This window comes from Acanthisitta chloris, unplaced genomic scaffold (genome assembly GCF_000695815.1).
Source record: "Acanthisitta chloris isolate BGI_N310 unplaced genomic scaffold, ASM69581v1 scaffold7092, whole genome shotgun sequence".
NCBI classification, from domain to species: domain Eukaryota; kingdom Metazoa; phylum Chordata; class Aves; order Passeriformes; family Acanthisittidae; genus Acanthisitta; species Acanthisitta chloris.
This window is the reverse complement of record NW_008658800.1, coordinates 12,437-39,318: the sequence shown is the minus strand read 5'-3', so window position 1 is coordinate 39,318 and position 26,882 is coordinate 12,437. Positions and strand designations below refer to the sequence as shown.

At 39.7% G+C, this 26,882-nt stretch overlaps 1 protein-coding gene across 2 annotated transcripts in view; it reads right to left on the bottom strand.

The window, feature by feature from the left end:
• LOC103812215 (mitogen-activated protein kinase 10) overlaps window positions 1–26,882 on the bottom strand; it is a 48,867-nt gene that overhangs the window by 21,157 nt on the left and 828 nt on the right. Inside the window, exons 2-6 of one of the 2 annotated variants that reach the window (XM_009085225.1) lie at window positions 24,033–24,162; window positions 21,825–21,883; window positions 20,725–20,863; window positions 20,121–20,286; window positions 16,910–16,981 (exon numbers count right to left, since the gene is read on the bottom strand). In XM_009085225.1, coding sequence (XP_009083473.1) covers window positions 16,910–16,981; window positions 20,121–20,286; window positions 20,725–20,863; window positions 21,825–21,883; window positions 24,033–24,056 — 460 coding nt within the window. In that variant the 5' untranslated portion in view covers window positions 24,057–24,162. Of the gene's footprint in view, window positions 1–6,780; window positions 6,853–16,909; window positions 16,982–20,120; window positions 20,287–20,724; window positions 20,864–21,824; window positions 21,884–24,032; window positions 24,163–26,882 lie in introns of those variants that run through there. The other variant, XM_009085226.1, reaches the window with a different exon arrangement.

Genomic DNA, 26,882 nt, shown 5'->3' with positions numbered 1-26,882 from the left:
ACATTTATGGTGACACCTTAAATAAAAGTTTCAAACACCATTTTTTCTTTTTTTTAGCTGGCATTTCATTCAGTTGCTGAGCATCTGTGCTTACACAGCAGCAACGAAATCACAGAACCATAGAATGGTTTGGATTGGAAGAGACCTTAAAGATCATCTAGTTCCAACCCCTCTGCCATGGGCAGGGACACCTTGCACTAGAGCAGGTTGCTCGAAGCCCCATCCAGCCTGGCCTGGGACACTTCCAGAGATGGGGCAACCACAAGCATTATAAGACACAACTGTTGCAACATTACAGATGTTTGTAAGAGCCACACAGGAGCCTGTATAAGAAGTAGGATCTGAGTGATAGAGCAAAATCATAAAATGTTTGTTTCTGTGGTTACAGTCAGTGGAGCTGGTGTGGGTTTGATAAGTGTTTCCAAGAACAGTTTGCTCCTGTATCTCAGGTGTACCTGAAACAATTTGGATATGAAATCAAGAACTAGACTCCCCAAGTTCCTGGAAACTGTAAGGTGGCTCTTGCTCCTCAATCATGAGAAAACAGAACCATTCTGTCTTTTCATCTGTGTAATTATTCAGAAGCTCCTTTTGCCCTTTCCAAATGAGTTTTTGTGACGGTTAACAGTTACTCAACCTCCCACTCTTTACTGAAAGACAAATTTTGGCCTTGAAGTTCTGCAGTGTTCAGCTGCATAAACCTTTCTATATACTCATCTGTCTATCAGTCTATGTCATCTGAGTCAACTCCAGCAACCTTCAGCTCAAACTTACTCTTCCAATCTTTTACATCCATTCTATCTTTAAATTTCCTCTGACTTCCAAGAAGCAAAAGCAGTATACATAACCCAAAGGATGGGAAGTCAGCAAAGAGAAAAGTTTAAACAATGAGGAAAACAAAAATGTGAAAATATAATAAATATGCAATAGTTCAGTTGTCAACAACATAATTTCCTGTAATAGGAAAACATATTGAGACCATTTCAGATGAAGAATAAACACATATCCATACCATGAGGAATCGCTTCAACATTCCTACATATTCAGGATTGATAAAATGTGTCTTCTGCCAAATAGTGTCTTCTGTACTTCTGAAACTCTTCTGCTAGGCAAGTGATTGAAAACTTGGCTGCACAGCCTTTGGTCTTGAAGGCTACATTTTCTACTGCATATTTCCTTGGAAACTGCATGAAGTGAGTTAAAGTACTAGATAAGAGCGAGTGTCCTCATGTTCCCTATATTTGCCTCCCCCTGGCAGTTTTTCAAAGGTAAAGTTATAAGTTGCTAGTACACTGTCAAACTTCAAACAACTTGTGTTTAGTACGAACACTTCTACCAGTTACATTGCTGTACTGACAATAATTAAGGAGAGAATGGACCATCTCTCATCCATTTTATGGTGCTGTACAAGTATTGGGAGTGGGATTTCACAGCCTGGGCACTCATCTTTTATTTTTTTTTGGTGATTTCTCCATGAGCATCAGTGTTTCAGTGGAATCACTGCTCACTGAGCATGGAGAAACCAGACCAAAGAAGTTACTTCTCAAACAGAGTATCATTCTCATCTCAGATTTAAAGCAGAATTAATTTATTGCGCAAACACACAAAGCTGCTTTTCCTAAGGAGTTTATGATTTCTAACTGCCAATAATACCCTGAAAACCACAAAATGCTATTTTGCTTACTGTTGTAACCAAGAAATCTGAACTTGTTCTAAAAGGTAAGACTACAATAGACTTTGATGCAAACTTTTTGCAGTCTCTGTGTCATTTTTTCATCAGTTCAGATTACTTGACCAAGAAAATGTACTAGAAAGTTTGTTAGAACAGTTTCCAATAAGCTGTTCTTATGTTGACAGAACAGTCCCTGCACCTTCTGCGTAAAGCAGATTAAAATAGAGAAATCCTTGTGGCAGTCATTGAGATCTTCTCTGGTGCATGCAAAAAGAATTTCTGTACTCATCCTAGAAAGTATAAACCCACCTCTTAAAAAGAGATTAAGGTCATTGCTATAATGACATGTGTACAGATACAGCTGGACCAGCTACAATGCATAATCTAAGACTTCTTTGTAGATCATTCTGGCTCAATGCAGCAGCATTTATTTATGGAACCTAGACAGAGGTTTTAGGCAAAATATGTATACTGAATTAATAATAATACTGAAAATATTTTTAGAGATGACCTAAATTTTGCCGCTCTGCTTTTCACCAGCAGTTCGGTTCCATTTGATGCGAAATTTGTAAGTAAATTAACTCTATGCCTGAAAAGAGTCTGTCAAAAGATGAACTACTATTGTTTTAGAATATGGGGCTTGAAAAATACTGTTTTGGTTTTGTTGAAATGAAATGGCCAAAAAATGTCCTTCAAGGTACTGATGGCTTACAGTAGTTCTGTCTGTTTTCTTTGTCTCACACTGGACATGTTCTTCAGTTTCTGAGCACTGAGTCTCCACACAAGGTCTGAGGGAGTGAGTTTTAACTCTGAGAATCCTGAATGATCTTGGTTGTCTTCTGAAATTTAGTTGTCAAAACTAAAAAAGCTCAGAAAGGTCTTGTTTATCTTCTTAGTTCCATAACATAGCTTTGAAGTTCTGCCCAGCGTTTTTTTCAGCAGCTCAGCTGAAGTCCAAGCTCATCAAATCTGTTCATGGCTGGAGAGCTCCCTCTACAAACACATCTGCTGCCACTATTGGCACTGGGAGAAAAGCTCAAAAGAGCTGTAGTAAGACTGATGCCCAACAACTTCCAGGAGAAATTTCATAGAATCATGGAAATGTTTAGATTGGAAAAGACCTTTTAAAATCATCGAGGCCAACTGTTAACCCAGCACTGCCAAGACACCACTAAAGTCCACTGAAGGTGGCCTGGACTGCAGTGACCATGCACTTGTGGAGTTTGCAGTCCTGAGGGATACGGGTCAGGCAAAGAATAAAATCAGGACCCTGAATTTTCAGGAAGCAAAATTCCAGTTCTTCAAGGAGTTAATCATTAGGACCTCCTGGAAAACTGCCCTCAGGGACAAGGGAGCATAACAGAGCTGGCAGATCATTAAGGACACTTTTCATAGAGCACAAGAGCTGACATTCCTCAAGCACAAGAAATCAGGCAAGAAAGGCAAGAGACCAGCAAGTCTGTGTCAATATCGTAGGACAGGATTACAATCTTGCCCCTGGATAAATACCACAGTTTCCCTCACCAACATCTCCTTGCCACTGTACTATGTACTTGTAGTACTCCTCTGTTTCTAGGCTTCTAGAACCTTCTGCCGTGGTACACTGTCTTTGTAACATGCACAGTTGGATGCATGATGATGATGTACCTAGTACCTAATGCATTAGCATTATTAAACACCTTCTAAATGAATTGTAAAACCTCTGTATCACAATCTCTGACATGGAGCATGACTGGAGTTGTACGATAAAGCTGTGTAAGTTGCAACTTCTACAGACATCTGTGATTCGTACATCATGCTAACCTCACATCTCTCTACAGAACACATACTCGTGTCCCCAGCCTTTCCCAGCCACAGGATTTAAAGGCACATTTGTCTTCATCTGCCTGAAATGCATTCAGTGGATAAAAAGAGCACAGAGCTACTACTTTCACAGCTCACCAGGGGCTAAGGCACCTTCTTAACTCCTTCAGATCATTCGTGCAGTGATGAGAAGAGAGTTACAGTCTCCCCTCATAAAATTTTGAGAAGAACACATGGAACAAGAGTCAACTCACAGGTACAATCAGCTTTTCACATTGCTGCTGAGCCAACACAACACATCATGTCACCATTTCCTCCTTGACTGAGGCACAAGTATATCCAGCTTCTTAATAATAGCTTTTTTTTAAAAGCAGAACTACTGCTGTCAACCTTGAAAAGAAGTTTCACATGAAATTTAAAAAGTAACTGCATCACACGCATACACCAAAAATGGTAGAGAAACAGTAAAATTTCAAGGATCAGTAAAGACCATGAGGATTTTGTACACGCACAGGATCCTTCAAAATTGGGAGTTTTAAAAAGAACAGAGGTGGGTCTTGTTCTCAGCTTCACCCAAGTGACTGCAGTGAATTCAAAGGGATTACAGGAGTGGAATGGAGCTGCAGCCTAGCTTAGCATTCCACTCTGCACTTACTCAGAGGCATTTTCTGCATTTCCACTTGTGAATTTTGCTGCAGTTTTTTACTTTAGCTGAATGGACCATTTTGTTGTGTAAACAGTAACAGTATCAAATGACCTACACTCCTTAACTGCTGGAAAATGGCAAAGAGTAAATTTTGCAGTCAAATATATGATTGACAGTGCTTTCTCATGAATATTCAATCTTCCAGCTTCAAAACCGCTTTTCATAGTTATTTATGCATAAAATTTGACACACATTAGTATTAAATACTCCTCAAATCACAGTGTGGTTGGGAAATGAAGCACTGCCTATTAAGAAAAAATTTGCTGATAGCAGATTCTGGTACACTGCCAGTCTTAACCCATTTTACATCCATTTTATGTTGAAGAGGAAACTTTTTAAGAGAAACAGATGCCTAATCACTCTTGCTCCTACACTTAAATAAGTATGCTGCCCTCAAACTCTTAGGGATTATAGCCCCTGCTGATGGAATTAGGCAGCTGCCCAACTCCATCACTGGGCTGAAGAAATAATCTTTATTACAGCAATTGTAAGCATTTTCTGTGCAGGTTTAAGGAAGAAGATGCCACGAGGTCATCAATCTCGGCAGCTGAGTCTGACCTTGCAGCTTTCTGCCTGGTTTTCAGCTGCACAGATGGGCAGAGGAGCCAGAACTGCTAAACCCCTGGCTAGTGGCTGCTCAGCAGCAGGGGAGGGCTGGGGGGGATGGATTTGGAGAAGAGGTGGCTTTGAGGAGAAGTGCTCAGCAGCCTGAAAGCAAGCAACAGCTTCGTCCTCTCTGCACAGAATAGGCACTCATGGAACAGCAGAAGAAAAGCGGAGAGGTACGTAAAACACAGTGCAAGTTTAGTAATGTAGTATAAATACAAATGAAGAACATGAACTCAATTGCAGACCAATCCCAAGCAAATCAGCAGCTGGTAATGCTGATTTCTGTGGGTTATTGCAATAATAGACAGCACACAATGGTTTAATTATAGAGGCTTTGCACAATTCTTTTTAACAAGTGTGCAGCTTTGTCAAAGAAACCAGTTTTTGGAAGTGCTTATTTAAGACATATTCAATTCTTTTTGTACTTATTTGGGGACTTCTTTAAATTATGGCTTACAAAACGGAAGTCTATGAACATAAAACCAGTTCCAACTACAACACTGAAGGATGCTAACCCCTACACGTAGATTTCTCACTCCACATTCACAGCAAACACAAGCACAGCCTGGGCTAAATCTTCTGGAGCACAAATACATGCTAATGATTTCCATCAGCACATAGAAGGGAAGGGTTTACTTTCACATATACAGAGGAGATGATCTCCAGATCACATGAAAACACACAGAAAGTGTATTGTTCATTTCAGTATGCATATGCTCACCCAGCATTTTGGACAAAACACAGAGTGGAATCTTAGTAGACAAGGCTGTGAAAATATTAATGATACAATTGCCTATTTTCATCTCTTTTAGTGCTCATCAGATACTTTCCCCATATTTGGATCAAAATGTTGAACCCTTTAAAGAGTGAATGAGGGCAAAAATGAAGTGGTGAACTAAATTGATAACTATGTGTATGTATATACATTCAGACAAAGTTGCATAAAAATGAATAATGCCTGGAAACTCCTCTGTCATCTAAATACAGAGTTCAAGCCACAAGGAAAACTTGTACACAGGTCATGTCCAATTTTGTCATTCTATGGACCGTGAATCACTGGAGTTAGGCCAAGCATGCACAGAGCTCAGTTGCTGTTGTGCACAAGAAGCTGTTTCACAATCTGATATATAATGAAGTGCATATCAAAGCTTTAATAAAGCATCAGACAAAATCGGAACTGTGACTGCCTCAGCCCTAACTGTAGGATGGTCTCTAAGGAAAACAAACATATACCTGGTCTGCTTTCTCCTCTTGTCCATTGATTTCATGTGCTTATCTATAAATCACTTCTTGTTGATGCCAAGAATACATTCTGCTCTCACATAATACCTACATGTACTTAAAAAAAAAAGATGACAGCCTGCTACAACAATTTCCAAAGAAATTCCCAGCCTTCTGAGTCATTAAAGTGCTAAAAGTGATAATTTTAGTCTTGAGAAGAAGTTGTCCCCAACCTGAAGCCATTTCCTACTTTTCTATTTCAATACCACTTGCAGAGCAACCAGACCAAAAAATAGGCATTTCTATAAGTCATATCTGAGTTAATCAGACATGCAGAAATGTATCTAAAATGCAGAACCTCTTATATATCACCCAAAGGTAAACAGTGACTGGTGCCTACCCTGCTACGACTTCAAACCCCTCATTTATGAAACACACACCCCCACACACCCCGCACCAAATTAATAAAGAGACATTTATAACAACAAAACTGCGGTCACTGGCTGCAGAGAGCAAGTCTGATGAACCATGTAGGACGTTGTTTTCCATCTCCTTATGCTATACTTACTGTGGTTTCCACCTAAGGCTTTTGTTGAGTGGCAGTAATGGTTTGTTGACATTTTGGTTTGCAGGGATTTTGCAGTGGGAATTAACCCAGCCCTTTAGGTACAGGACAGATGTATGTCAGCACTAGTTCTAGCAGGAGGAGGTTGAAAGGGAAAGGGTTGGAAGTACCTACTGAGGCCAGAATGGCTGCTAGGAAGGATACGATCAGTGCCAGGAAACAACACAGCACCTTTAATCATTTCTCCCATGATGCACCCTACTGACCACATGTCAACTGAAAACAAAAATGAAATGAAGGTAAACAAGAAAACAGGAACAGAACAACAAATAAATGAGAAGACTTATCCAATCATGCTATAGCCCAGTGCCTGCAGCCCACACTGCAGCCCCAGACCTGCCTTTTGCTCTCTGAGGGTGCTTTTCTGCCTGAGCATACAAGTTTCATGACAACATAGCAGGTCTGAGAAAAAATCTACTCCCAACAGTTTTCTTTACCCCAGTGCAGATGAAAGACAATACTATTAAATACAGAAAACCAAGTGAGACCCACGGCTGGCTACTGTGTCATAATACAACTTTGTAATTAAAATTTACCAATTAATGTTGCCTTTTTCAAGTTTTCATTTGCATTCATTACCTAGGTTTATGCTGCTTTGTCTTGTAAATGAATGCTGGTCTCTGTATTCAATAAGAATATGCAAATTGCTTTTCCTTTATCATTCCAGCTACCAGAGATCCATGCATATTTTCACAAGCTGAACTGCCAGAAGACACAAAAGGAACTTGGGTCCTTGTGAAGATATATCCACCTCTTATTCAGGGGTATGAATAGAATTTGTTGAGATATTCAACTCCAACAATGCTTGCTTTAGAGCCTGTTGGCTCACTTCCACCGAATCTCAGTGAAGCCAGCAGTCCATAATGGGGGTCTTGAGAATCTCATAAGATTTCCATTTGCCATGATAGGAAATGGTGATTTCTAAATAGGCCAGTTGAGACACAGAAGCACTAAGCTGTACCTTCTGCACTGAAATTCAGAGCAGACTAGGGGACTATTTACCTCACACAGAGAAGAGCAGTTCAGCTGGGTCAAACAAAGCTAACCACAATTTACACTGAACACAAGATGAAAATCAGATTCCTTATATCCAGCACAGGATTAAGGTGGCATTTTCCCCCATACCATGAAACCACATTACCTCTGCTGTCCTTGCTCTATGATAAATCATAGGACATGGAAGCAAGAAAAGGGAAAGACTGGTCTCTCAGGGCCAGAAACTGTGGGCAAAAATATGAAAGCATCATGCTGCTTGGTTAAATTTACTCTTATAATTTCATACTGAGCAACAGTTTAAAGTGCATTTGACTCTGAAGGCAAATGTCCTATCTGAGGAAATCTTAACATGCCTGGGTCTAAGGTTCCCTGTTGCTTTATTTAGCATATGAAAAGCTTCAGCTACACAATAAATAAATGAATAAACAAAAACAAAGAACTAAATAAAAGGCTACTTGTTTGGAAGCAATAAGCAGACCTAGAGATGCAAATTATTGCTGCTTTCATTACAATCTAAATGGCATGCAAAATATCAGGAAAAGATAGAGCAAGCAGTTGTTTGTTCGTCTGTTATTAATTCCTTTTTTATTTTCAGAGGTTGCATCCTGACATCACTGCCCTATGCTCTGCTCCAGAGGGAACACACAAGTTGAACTAGTGGTTTACTAAACTGCAAACTGTAAAACCAGAAATGATTATTCTCCTCTACTCCTGAGCTTTCAGGAAGGAAACTTTGAAAACGCCCCGATCAGAAGGAGCAAAGATGAAAATCTGAGTATAACCAATATCCAAGGAGCTTTCTTGCCTGCTGCCTCTTTTTCCTCTCCTGAGCCCATTAGTCAAAGTGGAGCCCAGGGTTTGGCTGGGTGTTTAAGAGGAGTCAGTTGGATGTTACAAGTTTCAGTATATACAGCACCAGCTGTCAGAAGACCTAGTTAAGGCACTGAGGCTTGTTCAAAGCTCCAGAAAGGCCTGCAGCACAGAGACCTAGGCCTTGATCCTCTGCTTCATTTAGCCCAGCATCAATCCAGATGTAGCCTAAGTAATTTCAGTCATACAAGCATCAGAGAAAAACAAGCACACCCCAAGCTTGAAACGTTTTTGCTCAATGCCCAAGTACTGAAAATTTACATCTGGTACATGATTTTTTTATTTTCAAATTCAAGATATTCACAAAGATTGGCAATGCTCCACCAACACATGGAACATCCCTAAGCTTTAACCAAGTGCAGGCTGACTACTAGTCACAGACCTCTGCATGACACTAGGTAAAACTTGAGTTTAGCAACTATTCTCCTTGATGCTTTAAAATCACGTGAAACAGTGTTAAGCAATTAAACCTACAACTTTTCAAGACTCTGAAGTGAAACTGGTGAGATCTGGGTATCCCTTGATGAGAAACCCACTCTCCATTAGAATACCCGTGTCCTGGATTACTAAGAGCAGGGGAGTTTTAATTTGTTCAAAGTATTTATAGACCAGATTCTGGCATAGACCTGCTCTGAAATGCATCCTTGAATGAAGCAAACTTTGCAAGGACACCAAATTCCTCCCTGGCATAGCCACCTCGAATAAATGCTCACCAGAAACCACATGCAAATGTCTTCCTCAACCAAGGAAATATTTTACTCATACAGCAAGTCTTCTCCTCTAGGCCACCTCCTGGGTCTGATCCCCCACCAAACAGGTAAGAAATACTCTATACAGTGATTGCATCAGGGCTGTCTTGTAGAGCACTTGGGGAATGAACCTGTCCTCCACAGGAACCTTCAGAATCTCCCCAGGGCTTGAGTAGAGTTTTGGGAGGCTGAACAGAAGTTGCTCTGTTGCCACAGATACATGCCTCATGCCTTCCAAACCTTCTTGTGTCCTAAGGAAGCAGTTTGGTCTGGCTGCTAACATGGCCTTTCACAGCGACCAGAGAAATGGTGAGGACTGAGGGGAAAGTTGGGATGGAACACTAGGAAGACATCTGTTCCTCTTTGAGTTTCAGTCTCATGTGCTTCCTGACCCAAGTGAGTACTTGCTCATCCTTCCAGGTTTTCCATTCACTTTAGCAAAGATGCAGAAGGATCAGGAATTGTAGAACTAGCCAAAGATGTTTCTATATGGAATGGATCCAAGTCAACCTTCCAAAACACCACTTTGTAACTCTACATTCTTCTGCCAAACTGCAGGTTCTCTGGGGCTGGACAAAACACCAGAGGGAGCTCATAAGAAAAATCTGTAACTGCCCTTGCTGAAACTCCCACTGAGGTGGCTCTTCAGCCCTGCACTCAGTAAGCTCCGTCTGTCATTCAATGAAAATCATGACATTCAAATTAAAATTCATCAAATGCATGCCACAGGAAACAACACAGACTAGAGATGCAAGCACAGCTGAATGAGCTTTGCTATCTTTTCCAGCCTCATGGGCTAGTTCACACTTTCTGCCCAGAGCACTCGTGAGAATGCCAAACATTCGCATTTGTAATAGCTCCTGGGTTATTGATGCAGAACTTACCCATCTGCAAGCTGAAAAGAGATGTTCATGTCCTCAAAAAAATGACTTGGGAAGACTAGGATAGACATATTAATGAAGCAAATAATGATACCTGATTTCATTGGTGTAACTGTGGGCCAAAATATTTAGCACACAATGCTGCTTCCCAATAGCTGAGGTGCAAAGTCTAGTAAGATGTCAAGGCAACTGAGTATGCCTGTCACAGCAGCGACCTTCTCTCTCTCTCTCTCTCATTCTCCAAATTCACCTAAAATGGAAAGACCCCTTTCTGGGCAGGGCCTCTCTTTACCTCCATCTCTACTGCTGAGTATTCCTGCAGATCTGCATCAACATTTCCTCTGAAGGACAATTTCTAGAGCCTTAGTTGAATTTTCAGGAAGAAAAATGCTGTAGTCTGTATGGGACACTGCACCTTGTTTTTACAGGTTCTCCTGTTATTTCTATGCAATAAAAAAGGGCATGGTTTATGAAAATATCTGGTCATTCTTAGTAATACATGGACAAAATGACTTTTTTTCCATGTACTCCAGATACCACAGCTACAAAGGCTTCAGACTACCAATGCCAAGGAAAGTTTGTGATGTGTGGCTCTCCTAATGACCATTGTGGAAGTGGCTCAAATATTTAAAGGATTAAAAGCCTCCCAAACTCACCTTATCTCCCTAAATTCTGAGTAAGTCATGGCAAACTCCCAGTTTTGTGGCATTGCAATCTCAGGACCTTGCTGAGATACCAAACCCCTTCCCTTTGTGCATGTATTTATTATATTCATGGGTTTCAAAATGTTTAAACAAGTCCTCAGCACAGTATCAGCTCATTGCATTAAGATTAACTGAGAAAATCTTTCTAATTTGAACTACCACTCAGCACGTGGTGCTATGAAAAACTTCATATTTCTCAGTAACAGCAACAAGGTTCCTAAGTGTTGGAATAATTGCCTTATTGACCTCTAAATTACTACCTGCAAAACACCAGAGAATACAACTACTCTCCTGGCAGATTCTATATGGAACCAAAAGAGAATTGCCACAATTTTTATAAGTGTGAGGCTTCAAACCAATGTAGTTCATGAAGAACTGTAGCCCATGGGAAGAACTCACACTGGAGAAGTTCATGGAGGACTGTCTTTGGTGGGAGGGACCTCACACTGGAGTAGGGTAAGGACACCTCTCCATGAGGAGGAAGCAGCAGCAGAAAGAACATGAGATGAACTGACCCAAACCCCATTTCCTGTCTCCCTGTGCTGCATGAGGGGAGGAGGTAGAGAATCAGGAATAAAGTTAAGCCTAGGAAGGAGGGAGGGCTGGAGGGAAGGTGTTTGTAAGATTTATTTACTTCTGATTATCCAGCTCTGATTTCGATTGGTAATGAATTCAACTAATTTCTCCAATTTGAGACTGTTGTGCCCATAACTGTTGTCAGTTTATGATCTCTCCCTGTCTTGATCTCAACTCATGAGCCTTTGGTTATATTTTCTCTCCTCTGTCCATTTCTGGAGGGGCATGACAGAGAGGCTTTGCTGGGCACCTGGCATTCAGACAGGGTCAACCCACCACAATGCCAGAGCCTGGCCCACCTGGAAAAATACAGAAGGAGGTAGGAATCACATGCAAATCTGTGCTCTGCCTTAGAGTTTGGCTCTTAGGTTGCAGTGTCAAACAAATAGTAAAAAATGACTGTTTTCCCTTGGGAAGTCATGCTCAACTGTCCCTTTCAGAACATCAGAGCTTGCAGAGGGATGGGAAAGGATATCCCAGGAAATTAAGAACCACAAGTATATTAAGAAGAGGCCATGAGAATCCTGAGATGTAAGCTCAAGAATGAATGGAGGCACAAGGAATGACTCATGCCCTTTCCTGTCTCCCCTTTTCTTTTGAATACAACTCTATAGAAAAAAATATCCATGCAGTAAGAGAGACCTGCAGAGAATCTTGCCTAGGAATGTGAAATGCACTAGGCTGCATCTAGCAGATCAGAACATTTAAAATATGCTTTGCAGATCCTGCAGTTGCTAGTTTCAGGTCCTCTTTTTAGCTGAATTTACATCTTGACTTTGAAGTATCTCTTCCCAGGTTTCAAAGAGTATTCAAGTACACTTGTGTTACCTCTTCCAGCAGGAAACCCACAGGTAGTCTCTCCTGCCACAATACAAACATATTAGCATAGCATTCAAGAATACTTATATATTTTTATATCTGATAAATGATACATGATTTTGAGCGTGTTCCAGTTCTCTTCTTTGATCCTGACCAAATACCTACATGCTCTTAGCAAAAGGCATTTCAGTACTACCTGTTTCATCCACAAATTCTAAATTCTCTGCACAACTCTACCAGTGAAACTCAGCTCAAATTAGCACAATTGCCATCAAGCTAAAGCTGATTAATGGCATAGAAAAAAACCCCAAAACCTTTGAGAGACCATCCGATTTTCATGGGTGCCTCAAAAAGCAACTAGCTTGCCTTGTTGAAATTCATACAGGGCAGCACCAATCATTCCTAAATAATGCTGATGCTAATTGTTTGTTGTTGTTTTATTTTAAAGACAAAACAAGCCTTAAGAAAATACTACTGGGAACAAGAAGAACAACAGACTGCACTAAACAAAAGTGCAGAAGTTTTGTTATATTAAACTTTAAGAAAGCCCTCAACATGCACTCAAAACACTAGGCTTACACCCACTAATCAATGCTTCAAATGCATAGACAAATGCTCCTAATGCACCTTTCCCTAAAAGACTTTCTGGATTCAAAATGTTTTCCTTAAGACAATAGAACACACCCTGTCTGTCATACGGCAAAGAGCATCTCTTAATCCCACCACACTCAAAGGAATTGTTGAAAATCTGGCCACAGAAAACATTAACTTCACCTTTAATACTTCTTTCCACACCCCATTTTGGAAGTTATAATTACATAGAAGAAAGTTGGCATTTTTCTCTCTTGCTATGTTAATGGTATTTTCTCTTTTGACTGTCTCAGACATTAAGATATTTGCAGTAGGAACTCTGTTTTCCATATTCATCACAGAAATTCAGGCCTAGCCAAACTTAGGACACCTGGCTGTTATCACAATATGACTACATAAATCACTGTTTTCCCTTTGATCTGCTGAAAGACTCACACATGAATTTGCTGGAGTACCATCCTCTGCATGCTTTATTTCCTCCACTAAGTTATGTGTGCCTGTAAGACATCACTGTGGCCTTGGCAGCTCAGACCTTAATCTGTCTCACCTGAAAGCATTCATTTTAAGTTTTCCCTTCTCTCAAATAAAAACAACAAAAAGAAGAAATACATTCCCAATACTTAAATTGAAATCTTATGAGATTTTGAAGATGTTATTAGCTAGAGCTGAACACAGCTTTGGGGAAAGTCCTGGAGTTTTCTAACATATTTCCAATGGCATCCAAGAGTTTGGGCAGGTTTTAGATGCTCATACTCTTTCTGATTTAACTGAGCCAAAACTGGAATAACCATCAAAGAAACACTGAGCAAGCAACCCAGAAGTGGACTATGAAAGCTTACCAGAATTTCCAGGAATATTTTGGTCTATAAATCCATCTGAAAATTGATTAAAAGGTGGATTTCTTCTCAAGAGAGTCTGATTTCTGACAAGGAATTCTTTCTGACAGTATTTTGAAACAAGGAACAAAGGTACCTGCTAGGCAATTTCTACCTGGTACTCTCCAGGAGACTGTTCTTATTTTTCTGAAAACCAGCTGTATTCTATCCAGATTTCAGAGTTTTCTTATAGCAACATAGAGAGAGTTTCTTATAGATGTAAATGGGATGTTCTGAAACTAATCTCTGTGTTTTTATTTCCAGAAAGACTTTCAAACTGAAATTTCATTTCAAGACAGCAGCACCTAAGTGCAATGGAAACTCAGACTGATGGTTTAGATCAGATTAATTTCTTAAATTTTTTCCTTCCATAAAACTTGGCAGCAGCTGTGAAATCTTTCTTAGGTGTATACCATGCCATACACAAAGGTTCTTACTCCAGACTAGAAACAAGTAAGCTTATCCTGATAGCAAGTGCACCCAGTAGCCAGTTCCCTGAATAACTGTAAAGACCTGATTTTTTTTTTTTTTAGTTTGTATACAGACTTGACTCTTTCAGCTAGAAAACTCTCTGCTGGAAGGCTTTAAGTAGCCCAAGGGAATTACTCTAATGTCCTTCTGTGAAGTTTACCTGCAGCTGCATAAATGTTTCTTCAGCTCTTCCTGTACCTGGGAGGGAATCTAGATCTGTTCATCACCAGACACAGAGGGATGGGAAATAATATGGAGCCATACACAGTCTTTCCAACACTGACAACCATTCATGGGTTCAAACGGGTCAACAAATGAGTACTGACTTGGAAATGAAGGTACAGATTGCTTTTTTTTTTCTTCAAACTTTCAACTCACCTAAATAAACCCAACACTAAAATACGGTAGTAGTTGTGACCTGGTCCACTTCGACTCCATTTCAGGGTTTGGAATTTCCAGTGGTTTAAAATGTAAGACTAACTCACAACTTACAATATGTTTGCTGCATTTGTTCAAAAATTTAGTTATTATTTTTAACTGATACTGAAATGTTAAAAGGTATGTTAAAAAAATTCTATTGCTATCCCTGAATAAGAGACTACCTTATTAGACTGTTATCACAGCCAGACAGAAACAAAGTAATCCACATGTTTGAATAATTTATTTTTTTTTAAAGCTACACTGGAGAAGAGGAGGTCTCTTCTCCCAGGCAACCAGCAGCAGGACAAGAGGGCACAGACACAAGCTCTGCCAGGGGAGGGTTAGGTTGGATATTGGGAAGAGATTTTTTACAGAGAGAGTGCTCAGGCATTGGAATGTGCTGCCCAGGGAGGTGGTGGATTCAACATCCCTGGAGGATTTCGAGCTGAGACTGGATGTGGCACTTAGTGCCATGGTCTAGTGACCACGGCAGGGTTGGACTTGATGATCTTGGAGGTCTTTTCCAACCTGGTTGATTCTGTGATTTTTTTTTTTTTAATTATATAACATTTATTTTTTCCTAGAAATGAGCAGAAGAACATGACTGAAATATAATTCATTGTTGAAAAAGCTGCTATACTTTTACCTTGCAGCTACTCTTTTTATGTACTCTAGTTGCTTATTAACTAAAATCTCAATCAGACCTCTCTCTGAATTAATTTAATGGAAATAACCTCAGTATTTACAGCTGAGCCTCAAGTGTATTACAGCTAATTTAGTTTTTCATTGTATTTTTTTTAAAAAAAGAGAGAAGAGTGCATTATTTGGAGGAAGAGTTATGATGGTGTTTCTGGGATGGTGGTGCCACTGAAACACAACATAACTATCACACTGAAGTACAGGTCTCATGAATTCTGGGAGCTGCTCTGCACATTCAGGTTACAGCAGAAAGTGCCTATGCAGCTGCTCCACACGGTGCAAGAAAAGCTCAGCACCTGTGGGGAGTGACTAATAATAAAACCTACCATTTTTGCTTCACTGTCATGTTTTTCATCCCAAAACCTTCCAGTCCATACTCCTATAAGACCAGAAGACAGTGCAATGCTGTGGTTTCTCCTCCAAGGAACAGGAGGTATGTGCTGTTTCTCCATCTACCTGTTTGTGAATTATAACTGAGCTACTGGGCAGAGCTCATTGTCAGGAAAAGTTGACAGAGCTGTGAAAATAGGACAGGCAGGACCTAGCTCTGACAAACATGACAGGAATTACTCAAGAGTCAGCAAAAAAATAATTACTTCCATGACTAAATGTCTAGGAAAGCTGCGTTTTCTTCACACCAAATGCTAGTGTCTGCTGGTGCCAGAATTTTATGGTGCTTTTCTGCCAACTTGCTGAAAATAATATGCCTTTTTGTTTCTGAATGTGGAAGATATGTTATGTGGCTGCATTTTATTCTCATGGGCAAAATACACACTTCTTACATTTCCAAGCCATTGTGGGCAGGTTGCCTGGCTTAGCCTGTGATAAATGGAAGGCTAAGTAGACACCTCCTCTCTTGTTTTCATTTTCTACTATTGCTTTCACCACCTTGGAAGGGGTAAAAATAATATCACCCAAGACAAGAAGAACAAGATTGAAGGGAAACACAGTTTAATTAACAACACAGACCTCATGCAAGTAAAGGGGAGTCCATTTTTACATCAACAGAATCTGATTTCAGGCCAATTTGGAAACCACAGCAGATAAACTGTTGCCTTAAACTGGGTGAGTCAAATTCTTCATTTTGTTTTAAAGAAAAAAAAATAATGTTGTATGGACTCAGCTTGGAGCCCATACAGCATTGAGATGAATCCAAATCCATGATGCATTAGCAAGCAAACGTCACCACAAATGTTATGAAGTCACTATTTCCAAAACATAAAAGCAGAAAAACAGATTGACAGGAATGAGATGGGCCAAGATAGGACTCTTTTCTTTTATTTCTTATTTTTCCTTTGAAGAATAATATGTAAAGCTCTCCAATTTGCAATCAAAATGCTTGTTTTCTATGTTGTTTTTTGGCATGACATTAACACTCTATAAAATGGAATTATTACAGGTTTTAAAGTAACTTAATTGGCTGAAATAATTCTGTGCATCTGTTTTTCATTTTCAATTTCATTCATATCAGTAGTGTGTTATTTTCACTTAGCCATACCTCTGGGATTCAACTTTTTGCTTCTATCTTTACAGTCCTGGTATAGTCATTTTATGGTAAAAGGGATGGGGTGGAGGAGAGGAACAAATAATAGGTGAAGCTGCAGCAAATGGCACAAGGATACAGTCCCTTCCTGGAAAGAGGATTTTGTGGCGAACCATTTCTCCCATAATGCATCCCACAGACCATATATCCACTAGAACAGCAGAGACAGGGAAGTGAAGAAGGAAGGAAAAAAAGCAAAGTTAACTACGACATTTCACTCCTAAAGGAGGGGAAAAAGAGCAGGTTGATCAGAACAGTACAGTTTGTTTTGTGGTTTTGTTGGGTTTCTTTTTCGTGTCTCACCAAAAGCTAAAATGAATAAATAAATACGTAAGTAAAAGCTGTGTCAGTCAGCTCAATGGTAGTTAGTAACAACAGTGGAAAAAGTTAAAAATCAACATTTTGGGTAAAGGTCCAGAGCTAGCAAGTAAAGATACAGTGACAACTGCACAGACTTGTGCTATACACTGAATTTATGGTGAAAAAACAACTCTTTTTTTTTTTTTCAGAAAAAAAATAACAAACCCAGATAATGATACTTTGGAATAAATCCTACTTGCAGTCAGGCAGTTTCTAGGCTTTGTCCTGCAGCACTGAGTCTCTCTGCAGCAGTACACAAGAGGTTCCAAGTGGAACTGCTCACATAGGTAAAAGCCATATGGATAATCCCACCCTTAAGGGTTATTTAAAACTCCTGCTTCAGTATCTGTGCCTACATCCTATCTATTGATATTGTCTAGGTATATCTGTCTGGACCTATGCACCCAATGGAAAGAACTGGAGAACATGACCTGAATGGACTCTGCTTTGTACTGCATATTCAAAATAATTGCTAAAACAAACTCTCTGCAGGACAAGTACCAATCAGACTAGGAGCATTTCTTCTATTCCCAATCCTGCCTTCAGTTTTTAGGTGCAATATGTATAGTTACAGTATCTGCTTCACTTGGGTAGGGGTTTCTTGCCCTTTAAGACTTACAGGAAAAAAAAAAGCTGGATAGATAGTGACAGAGTATGCACAGAAGAAACCCCTGTATTCCACGTGAAGAGGAAAAAACTGCATTCAAATGCTTTAAGACTATGTTGTTCCTTAGCTTTGAACCCTCATTTTGTGATCATGTTTGAGCTACACAATCCGTTTTCTCCTCTTTTTCTTCCCCCTTTTTCTCCTTCAAAAACAATCCAAAACAAACCAAGGAAACAAACAAACAACTCATTTCTTGGTAAAACAAAATAAAGGTGAAATGTTCCATTTGGGAAAAGGAGGGTACAGGTACCAGGGGCATGGGACAGCAAAAGCATGCCTGAGGCAGTGGCAGAGTTTTCTTCAGAGTGACAGTTTTGGGACCTTCCATAGAAGTGCAGCAAACTGGAGATAATTATGCATCTTTAGCCAACCAAGTGCAGAAAGAAAATGAAAGCAGTGAACAATCCTTATACAGGCAGTGTACATAGTAAGAGGGGAAAAAAAAGGTAGGGGAGCTTCAGTAATGTGGCAGCATAGGCCAGAGCAGGGAAGCAAAGAACAATCCTTTCTGTTGACTTCCTTGGGAACTGGTTCAGGGCCTCCAAGCAGAATTGGCTCCTATGACAGCTGCCCTTCATCTTCAAACATTTTGTTTTCTTACTCTGTTTACTTTATTTTGGCTCCATACAAGTAAGTCCAGACCATTCATCGTAAGCCAGATTCATTGCCCAGGGAAGTCAAAGGAAGTCTCTATGTTAACTTCAGTGAGTATTTGATCAGGACCTTTGGATGTGGCAAACATTCTTAGTACCTTCCCAGCTGTGTACTTCATCACAAAAGTGTGTCTAACTTTTTCTTGGTGCAGTTTTAATCATGTGAAAAGCAAATGCTTTCTCTGTCCTTTCAGGGACAATTACAACAACAGTGGTAATCATCTACTAAAAGTCTGGGGAGGGAAAAAAAAGGCAAAATAATTCATTTGACAATAGAAGGAACTCTGGAAATCGACTAAGGAACTATCTAAAGCCTGTTGAGTCTGGTTCAAATTTTTTATGTCACTTAACCAAAAACTTCAATACTTGAAGGAAGATTATTCCTCTTTCAGAAACTATTCTCTATGCTTATGTTCTGCTTAATAATTCTGTTCTTATTAGACTTTTGTATTAAAATGTATACTTTAAATTCATAAACTTTATAAATAATTCATACAGGGACTTGCTAATTTTCAAAGATTGTGTGATCATGCCTTCAGTAGTGCTTAAGTCATGGAATCAGCTCCCAAAATCAGTTTCACTGCTTTTTACAGAATACAGTTGGTGGTTACTGAAAGTTCTCCCACAGATTAGCTAAACTCTTCAACATAAATTAAGCAGGACACTTCTAATAAATTCCTGGTCTTGACATTTGCTGTATTTGCCATCAAAAAATCTCCTTGTCAAAGGGCCAAGTGGTAGCTTTTGACAGCAGAAGCTGAGCTGTAGCATATTCCCTCCTTTCCTGCCTGGTCTACCTGGCACACAGATGCAATTCTCAGTTTTGGTACAAAATGAGAATCACTTACAAAGTTTTTCCTTCATCCCCTGCAAAATGTGAGTTCTTCTTTACCTGCTTCTCTACAGCAAGCACCTCCACCTGATTTTCACAATCTTTCCAGGGACCAAGAACTCTCACAGACTATCCAGAGCAAAATCCTATTTACTTCTAGGGGGATTCCACACAAATTAGAAGCATTTTGGGTTGGGTTTTTTTTTTAACTCCAGCTTTTTCCTCTTCTCTGCAGCTCTACTTTTGATACCTAGATCTTGACCACATGAAATCTTTCATTAAACCTGGGACTTTAGTTAAATCTATCATCAAGAAGGAAATAATTCCTGAAATTCAGATCTAGCTCTGGATTTGGAGAAATTCTGGAAAGGCTAGGAATTGCTGTCTCAGCTTGTACCTCTTCTTCTTCCCTCAAACAATTCAGAGACCCAGGCTCAAATTCAGAACAATTCATTCATTGAGCAATTCCTGTGGTTCCCACACTGTTTCACAGCCACAGAAGCCAAAGACATTCTAGTCAGAAAGAACTAACTGTATTTGATAAGTTCAATCATAATTAAGAACAAGTTTCTCATTACTCTGTAATCCCACGCTGATAAATTCACCAGCATTGCATCCCAAGTACAATCTGTAGCTGCAGTACACAACTGTGAGAAACTGTGCTAATTCAAGATGTCATTTCCCACTGCATTTTCTCTTTGTCCTTTGGGTGTCCCTGATAACCACAGGAGGCAGACCTTGCACTGCAGGTCACACTGCTATGAAATTGCAGCCCTACCGTTCTCCTTGTAGCCCATTCCCAAGATGACCTCTGGTGCTCTGTAGTAACGTGTCACCACATAGGGAGTCATCATGAAGCTAGTGCCTGCAGTCCTGGCCAGTCCAAAATCCAAAATCTTCAACGTGCAGTCAGATTTTACTACTATATTACTTGGTTTTAAATCCTGCAAAAGATAGTGAAAAGACACATGACTGTCCTTTTCAAAGCCAAGCACAGCTGTAATACTGACTTTAGGTCACTGTTCAAAATTTCTTTTACTCTTCTGATACAGTTTCTATCAGAAGTACTTGTAAATACACAGCAAAACCTTGCTACAGTCTTTGCTACAGGATGTGGAACTGTTGGAGCAAGTCCAGAGGAGGCCACCAAATTGCTAAGAGCACTGGAGCATCTCCCCTATGGGACAGGCTGAGGGAGTTGAGGCTGTTCAGCCTGGAGAAGAGAAGGTTGTGTGGAGACCTCAGAGCACCTTCCAGGAGCTGAAGGGGCTCCAGGGAAGCTGCAGAGGGATCTGTGTTAGGAGCTGCAGGGACAGGACAAGGGGCAATGGGTCTTCATGATGATTTCATATGCCTTAAGTTTTAAACCAAAGTTCCCTTACCCTGTGAATGATTCCTGCAGAATGAAGATGTTTGATACCACAGAGCATTTGGTACAGTAGATAAGACATTCGCTCATGGTCTAGTTCCATCTGAATGACCTGGCACAGATTGGCATCCATTAACTCCATTACCAAGTATCTGAATGGAAAAACAAAGTCACAGGGTTATTTCTTGTGCTGAAGAAGAATCATAGCATCATCTGAAATTAGTAGTAATGCCTTTTCTTGCTTCAGAATTCACTGTATTTCTGATGACTGGGAACAACACAGCTGGAGACTGGGCCCACTCACCATGGTGGTGTTTGTATCTCACTGCAGACACACCTTCCTTTTAGTGTGCCAGCAAAACTGGTGGACTATTGGGCCTTTCTTGGTGCATTCTCCATGACAGAGACAATGGACATGGACAATCAGCACAATGCAGAAATGTGCAGAAAATAGAAGTGCCACAAGCACCAAATGACATAACTGCTTTGCCTTTGCCCATTGCAAGGAATGGCTAACACAGTACACGTGGGAATCTGAGAGAAATGGAGATGTCTGAGAGGCTAAAATATTCATCCCCATGCAAAATCCCTCCAAAAATCCTCCTAAGATTACATGACTTCACAAGATTCTCATTACAACTAATTGGTTACTGCTGATGTCAGACTACAGAACGGGAATACATTTCCATACAATGTATACAGAATATGGGAAAGGCAAAGATAAAAGGAGAATAACTATATAAACCGTAGAATATCTAAAGTTTCATCCACAGCAGGTTTGTATCATGGACAGTAGTGGCTGTGCACTAGGGCAAGGTGCCAACAGAGATGTTAGTTGTTTCCTACACTTAGCATTAGTTCCCTGGGCAAGTAATTTTACTCAGTCAAAGGTCATATCAAAGCAAATATGAAACCTGGTATTTGTCACCTTATAAGTGTCAAAAAATCTCTCACTATGGGAATGCAGAATATTTGTCTACCCACTAGACTCACACAATCGTTTTTAGAGGGACTTATAACCTTTGTATTTTGCTGAGTTTTTGCAGTCAAGATACACTATAATGCCCCACACGTTTCTTAAGCTTTAGCTTAATTACTGCCTCTGTTACTTACACATCCTGGAACTCCTCCAGAGATTTCTGTGGTGTGAAGACATTTAATAAACTGATAATCTGAAAAGCAAAGTAAGACAAAAGAATGAAGAGAAGAAGCAACATACATAATCCGTTGAACCCATTTTGAAGTGTGCTAAAGGCTAAACTTTTTTTCACTGCTCATTTTATATTAACACTTCTCTCTTTGTGGACCAGTAAAAATTTGGCAATGTGCAAAATAAATACACTGCAGTTCTCTAAGATTTCTTTCAAGTGCACTTGAAACAGCCTGAAAGAAGGATGACCAGTGACAAACCAAAGTGCTATGGGCGAGAAAGTCCTCTGAATTTTGAAGTTACAGGTTCAAAGACCAACTTCAGCTCAATCTAGCAGAGAAGTCCTTGTGCTACAGCCAGAGGTTTCTCAGTTATGAGGAATGCTAATCTAAGGGGACAAATAATCAAGGACCAGTTTATTAAGCAGTAGTCCTTCCTTCTCTCTGACGTGGCCTCAATTCCTCTGAGGGCACATACATGCACACACTGGCTGACACAAATTCCATCATCAGAGCTGCTGCTTTTTGGTAGAAACACTTGGAAACAGTAGACACATCCTGAGCAAAGTCATCTTGCATCCTGCAACTCCTTTTTTACACTGGTTTGGTTTTTTGTTTGATTGTAAATGGGCTGAGCTGTTGAAAGGCACTGTAAGAATGTGTGAAACAGCAGAGAGGAAAAATGTGACCTCATAGATCTGAATTTCCTGTGCTCTCCTTCTGTGCAGGTAACAGAGGTACATGATACCAGCACAGCTGCCATGAAGACAACATCTGAGTGTCTCACATCACCTCTGCAAGTTTTCTGACAGGAATGGTTCAATATTATTTCTCTTTACTCCACATATCCTGACTGAATCTTGCCTCTGTGCCTTTATAATCCTCTCCTTCCTTGGCACTTCTCTGTAGAGACAGATTTAAACTCTGACCCAACCAGAGTGATGCAGCCAGCAGCTCTCATGCAGCATTTTTAAAACCATATATTTAAAATTAATACCACTCCTGCTGCCCTCTGCTCTTTCCAGTCCATTGAAAACCTGAAGTGAGAATACATTATTCTTCTGCCTACAGGGAGAACTCCTTGCTCATCCCTACAATTTAAAATCCCTATGAATTGGTCTGGCTCAGGGTAATTTCCACCCAAGTCAATAGGGAAGGGACAGGTACAGTCCTGATCAACACAGTGGGAATGTAAGGATAAATCAATCAGAAGGGGCAGAGTGACAAGTCACTGTAGTGACAAGTCCTGCTATTTGCCATTTTTGGGTCAGTCCTTTTTCTTTCCATGTGGGTCTGCGACTAAGAACAAGTGTAAAATCTCACCTTACATCACATTTTCAAGCTCATTTATGCTTAGCATAAGGAGAAAAAAAATCATCACAAGGTCTGAAGCAAGGGTAAACATTGCAATCTGAAAAATTCACAGGAAGGGGCACACAGATATGGCACCAAGCCATATGAGAAATTGAGGAACTAGAGGAAAATTAAATCCTTGGGATATCCCCTGACAATGCAATATGGCAATTCTATTTTTTTTCACTACAAAAAAGCAAGTCTATACAGTGTCAGGCAGATAGTTCTAAGAGATAATCATTGCAATTAACATCCAGCCCTAGAATAACACTCTACTGCAGTGCAGGAATGTATACTAAATGTTATACAATAGGTTATACAATACGTAGTGGGTGCAAGAGCCAGGAAAGCCTAGAACCTGCTTGTGCTGTTTCTTCCAACAAGACCACCAGGATTAGAAGGAACAGCATAATGTGCTGAGGTTCCAGAGTCCCTGGCTCCACAACGTTAGCTTACTCTCAAATATGTGAGAATACAAAAGTGCTTTTGGTTCTTAATTTACAGCTTTGTAGCACCTTTCCCCACGATGACCCCTCACCTTGGGCAACCTATATAACCCATTTCTATGACTAGGTTTCAGATGAAGTCCACAGCAAGGAGTGATGCTTGGGTGGTGGGTGCTCCAGTGCAAGAGACATTGCTTTTGAGTCACAAACACCAGGGACAAGAGGATGGAGCAAACAACTTATGCATTTATTGGATAAGGAGCTGACATGAATGCATTCTGCTCTAGTCTTTAAAAGAGCACATGGAAGATCCTCTCATGTCCTAGCAAACCAATACATGCATCACTTCTCCAGTTACCTACTGAAAACTTACATTTTTATGATTCACACACTTCATGAGGACCAGCTCCCTGTAAGCTCTCTTGGCATGAGTTTGGTTCTGGAATGGTCTGCTGAGCTTCTTAATGGCCACGTTTCTGTCAAGGACGGCATCATATGCAGCACTGCAGCAATTACAAACACAGGGGATATGCAGCTTAGAGGGCATCCAGCATTTCTCCTGGAAAATTCCTGAGTCTCAAGTCTACCACTTCATTTTTTTTTTCCCCACTGAGAAAAACAATGGGATGAAAGAAGGAGTTTCTAGTAAGAAAAAATGAGACATCAAAAGGCAACATGTAGCACCACATCAGCAGAAGGCAGCATGCACCAATATTTCTGAACTCTAGTTTCATAGGAAATTAAAACTTATTTTCAAGAAGGAGTGTGGGGAAAAGTAACTTCAAATAAAAATACAATGAATACTGGATGAGAAAAAAATTGTTTCATAAAGCAATTCTCTGTGTATTGGGTACATCAGAGAGGCTTTTGCATTTTCTGCCATGACTAGGTACACCTTCACCAAGTGGCTCAATGAAGAATTTCCCACTTATCTAGATTGAAGTTTGTATTTTCCTTATGATGTTTCTAATGGAATCCAGTTATTTAATCATTCTTTGATACCATATAATACCAATAACATACCTAGAAACAGAACCATTTCACAATTACATTTTTTTAACACTTCCTCTAATGAAAAATATCATTACATATGCACAGGTACAAATTTTGAAAGCATGAAGAAATATAGGCTGTGTTTTGCCAAGTGAGCTTTTAAGCTGAGGTCCTAAAATTCTCCTTAAACTTTTCAATGCTTTGTACAACCTTCAGCTGTTTTTATAATCATTACCTCCTATGAATTTGAACCACCTATTTTGGTGGTTCAAATCTGACCACATAAATTTTGACTTCTAAATTCTACAAAGCGCAGTAAGTCTCAGAGACATTTCCAAATGGACAGTGTCCTCAGAACCCCTTCCTGATTTTTTCTTTTACCAAGAGCAAAGAAGGACATGCCACAAGTGTATTTCCCAAGAGATAAATCAACCATATCACTAGTTGTTCTAAAAATTACTTTTTTTGTAAGCATCAAATACTCAAAATCCTGCAAATTATTTTCCTTAGTAACTCTTAATTATTGCAGACATTCACTGACAGAGTCTTACTGACCAAGTGCAGAGCACAAAACATGCAAGCATCAGAAACTTAGGCAGAAAGCCAACAAAAATGGGCAAGTGTTCCAAATAAGTTAAAAAGTGTTGGTAATGTTTGTCTTGGAAACCACACAAGAAGAGAAGAATCAGAAACATTTCAGTTACACTACTTCCACATATATAATGCTCCAAATAAATCCCACAGGTGAGAATAGTTGCTTGCTAAGGTGATGAGGAGTTTTGCAAAGAATACTTTTAGGATTCTAGATAGCAAAGATGCTGCACTCACTATTTAAATCATATAAGAAGCAGCTTAGGCAATAAGGTTATCAAGGATCCTGTCTGACTCAATTGCACTCTGGCCACAGAATATCACTCAACTAAACTTGGTGTTAGGAGGAACACAGAGTGTGATTTACAGCCTAACAGGATGTTGCAAAGAGCAAACCTCCTGTAGCAGCTGTCAGCATTGCCTCTCATTCACGTTTAGTTCAGCCACAACAGGTCATCATAAAGGCCACAGGTAAAATATCCCTTAATTCCATTCAGAAAGTATTGAACAAATAAATGCAAAGCCAAAGAATGTAAAAAACCATGATCTTTCAACAGGTAAATATTTTTACTCTATTGTTCATGGATATATATTGCAAATATACTTAAGCAGACAAACCTCTAAGCTAATCCATAGTACTTGATCACTCAATTTCTTTTAAGTTGAAAAGCCTACATGAGACTCATCCAGCTAGGTAAGAATACTTTGAATCATTTTAATAATCTGTTCTCATGTTTTAATCTCATTAGTTACATCATAATATTACAGAGTAGGAGTTAGAAAACACCACAAGTTTGTCTGGGCAAACATTTCGTTCAGTTTCTCATCTCTGTTTGCTTTTCTGAATTTTCTCTCTGTCAAAGCAAGAGACAAAAGCATCATTCTAAAATCAGAAAACCAAAAGCTTCTTAAGCCTTTGGCTTTTATGATCAATTCCCAGTCCTTTACATACCATTCAGGAACTAAAGCAACCCTTTGTACAGGGATATTTATTTTGAGACACAAGGCTCTTGACTGCAGTTCTATCACTGCCTTCTATCAAATGGAAGGTCTCCAACTACTTGAAGTCAATACACAAATTCCTTGCACTGAGCAAATGAATAGCCCTGGTGTTTTTTTTTCTATTCACCAGAGAGAAGCTTTTTGTTTACAGACAGTCAACTATGCATTTTACTAAAAAGAAATTACAGATACCACATGTAGGTCCTCTCTCTGGTGCTTGCTACACAAAATCCTTACCTTGGAATGCCAAGGTTAGAATTGATGATAAGCCTTCTTAAGGTAAACGTCAATCACTGGCAGAAAAGTGGCTGTTTAAACAGGTGACTCAAGGGAACAGGAATAAGAGAGAGAATAATGAGTGTCTCTGAACTGGGATGAAAAGGCTGAGTGTGAAAGTCAACCTTAAGATCTCAAGTAAGAGACTGGACTTGTATCTCAAAACCTGTACTTCTTTCTCTGGAAACTATCACGACAACTTTTGCTCAACTATGAATTTATTTTGTTAATTTATACAGTTTCCTGGTTTTATAACAATGACTCTAAATCACCTCTGGTCTTGTAATAAAATGATAGCTTTACTGCAACATGAGGTCAGAAAAATCCTCAAAGTTTATTACCATGTCTCTGTGAGCTTTAC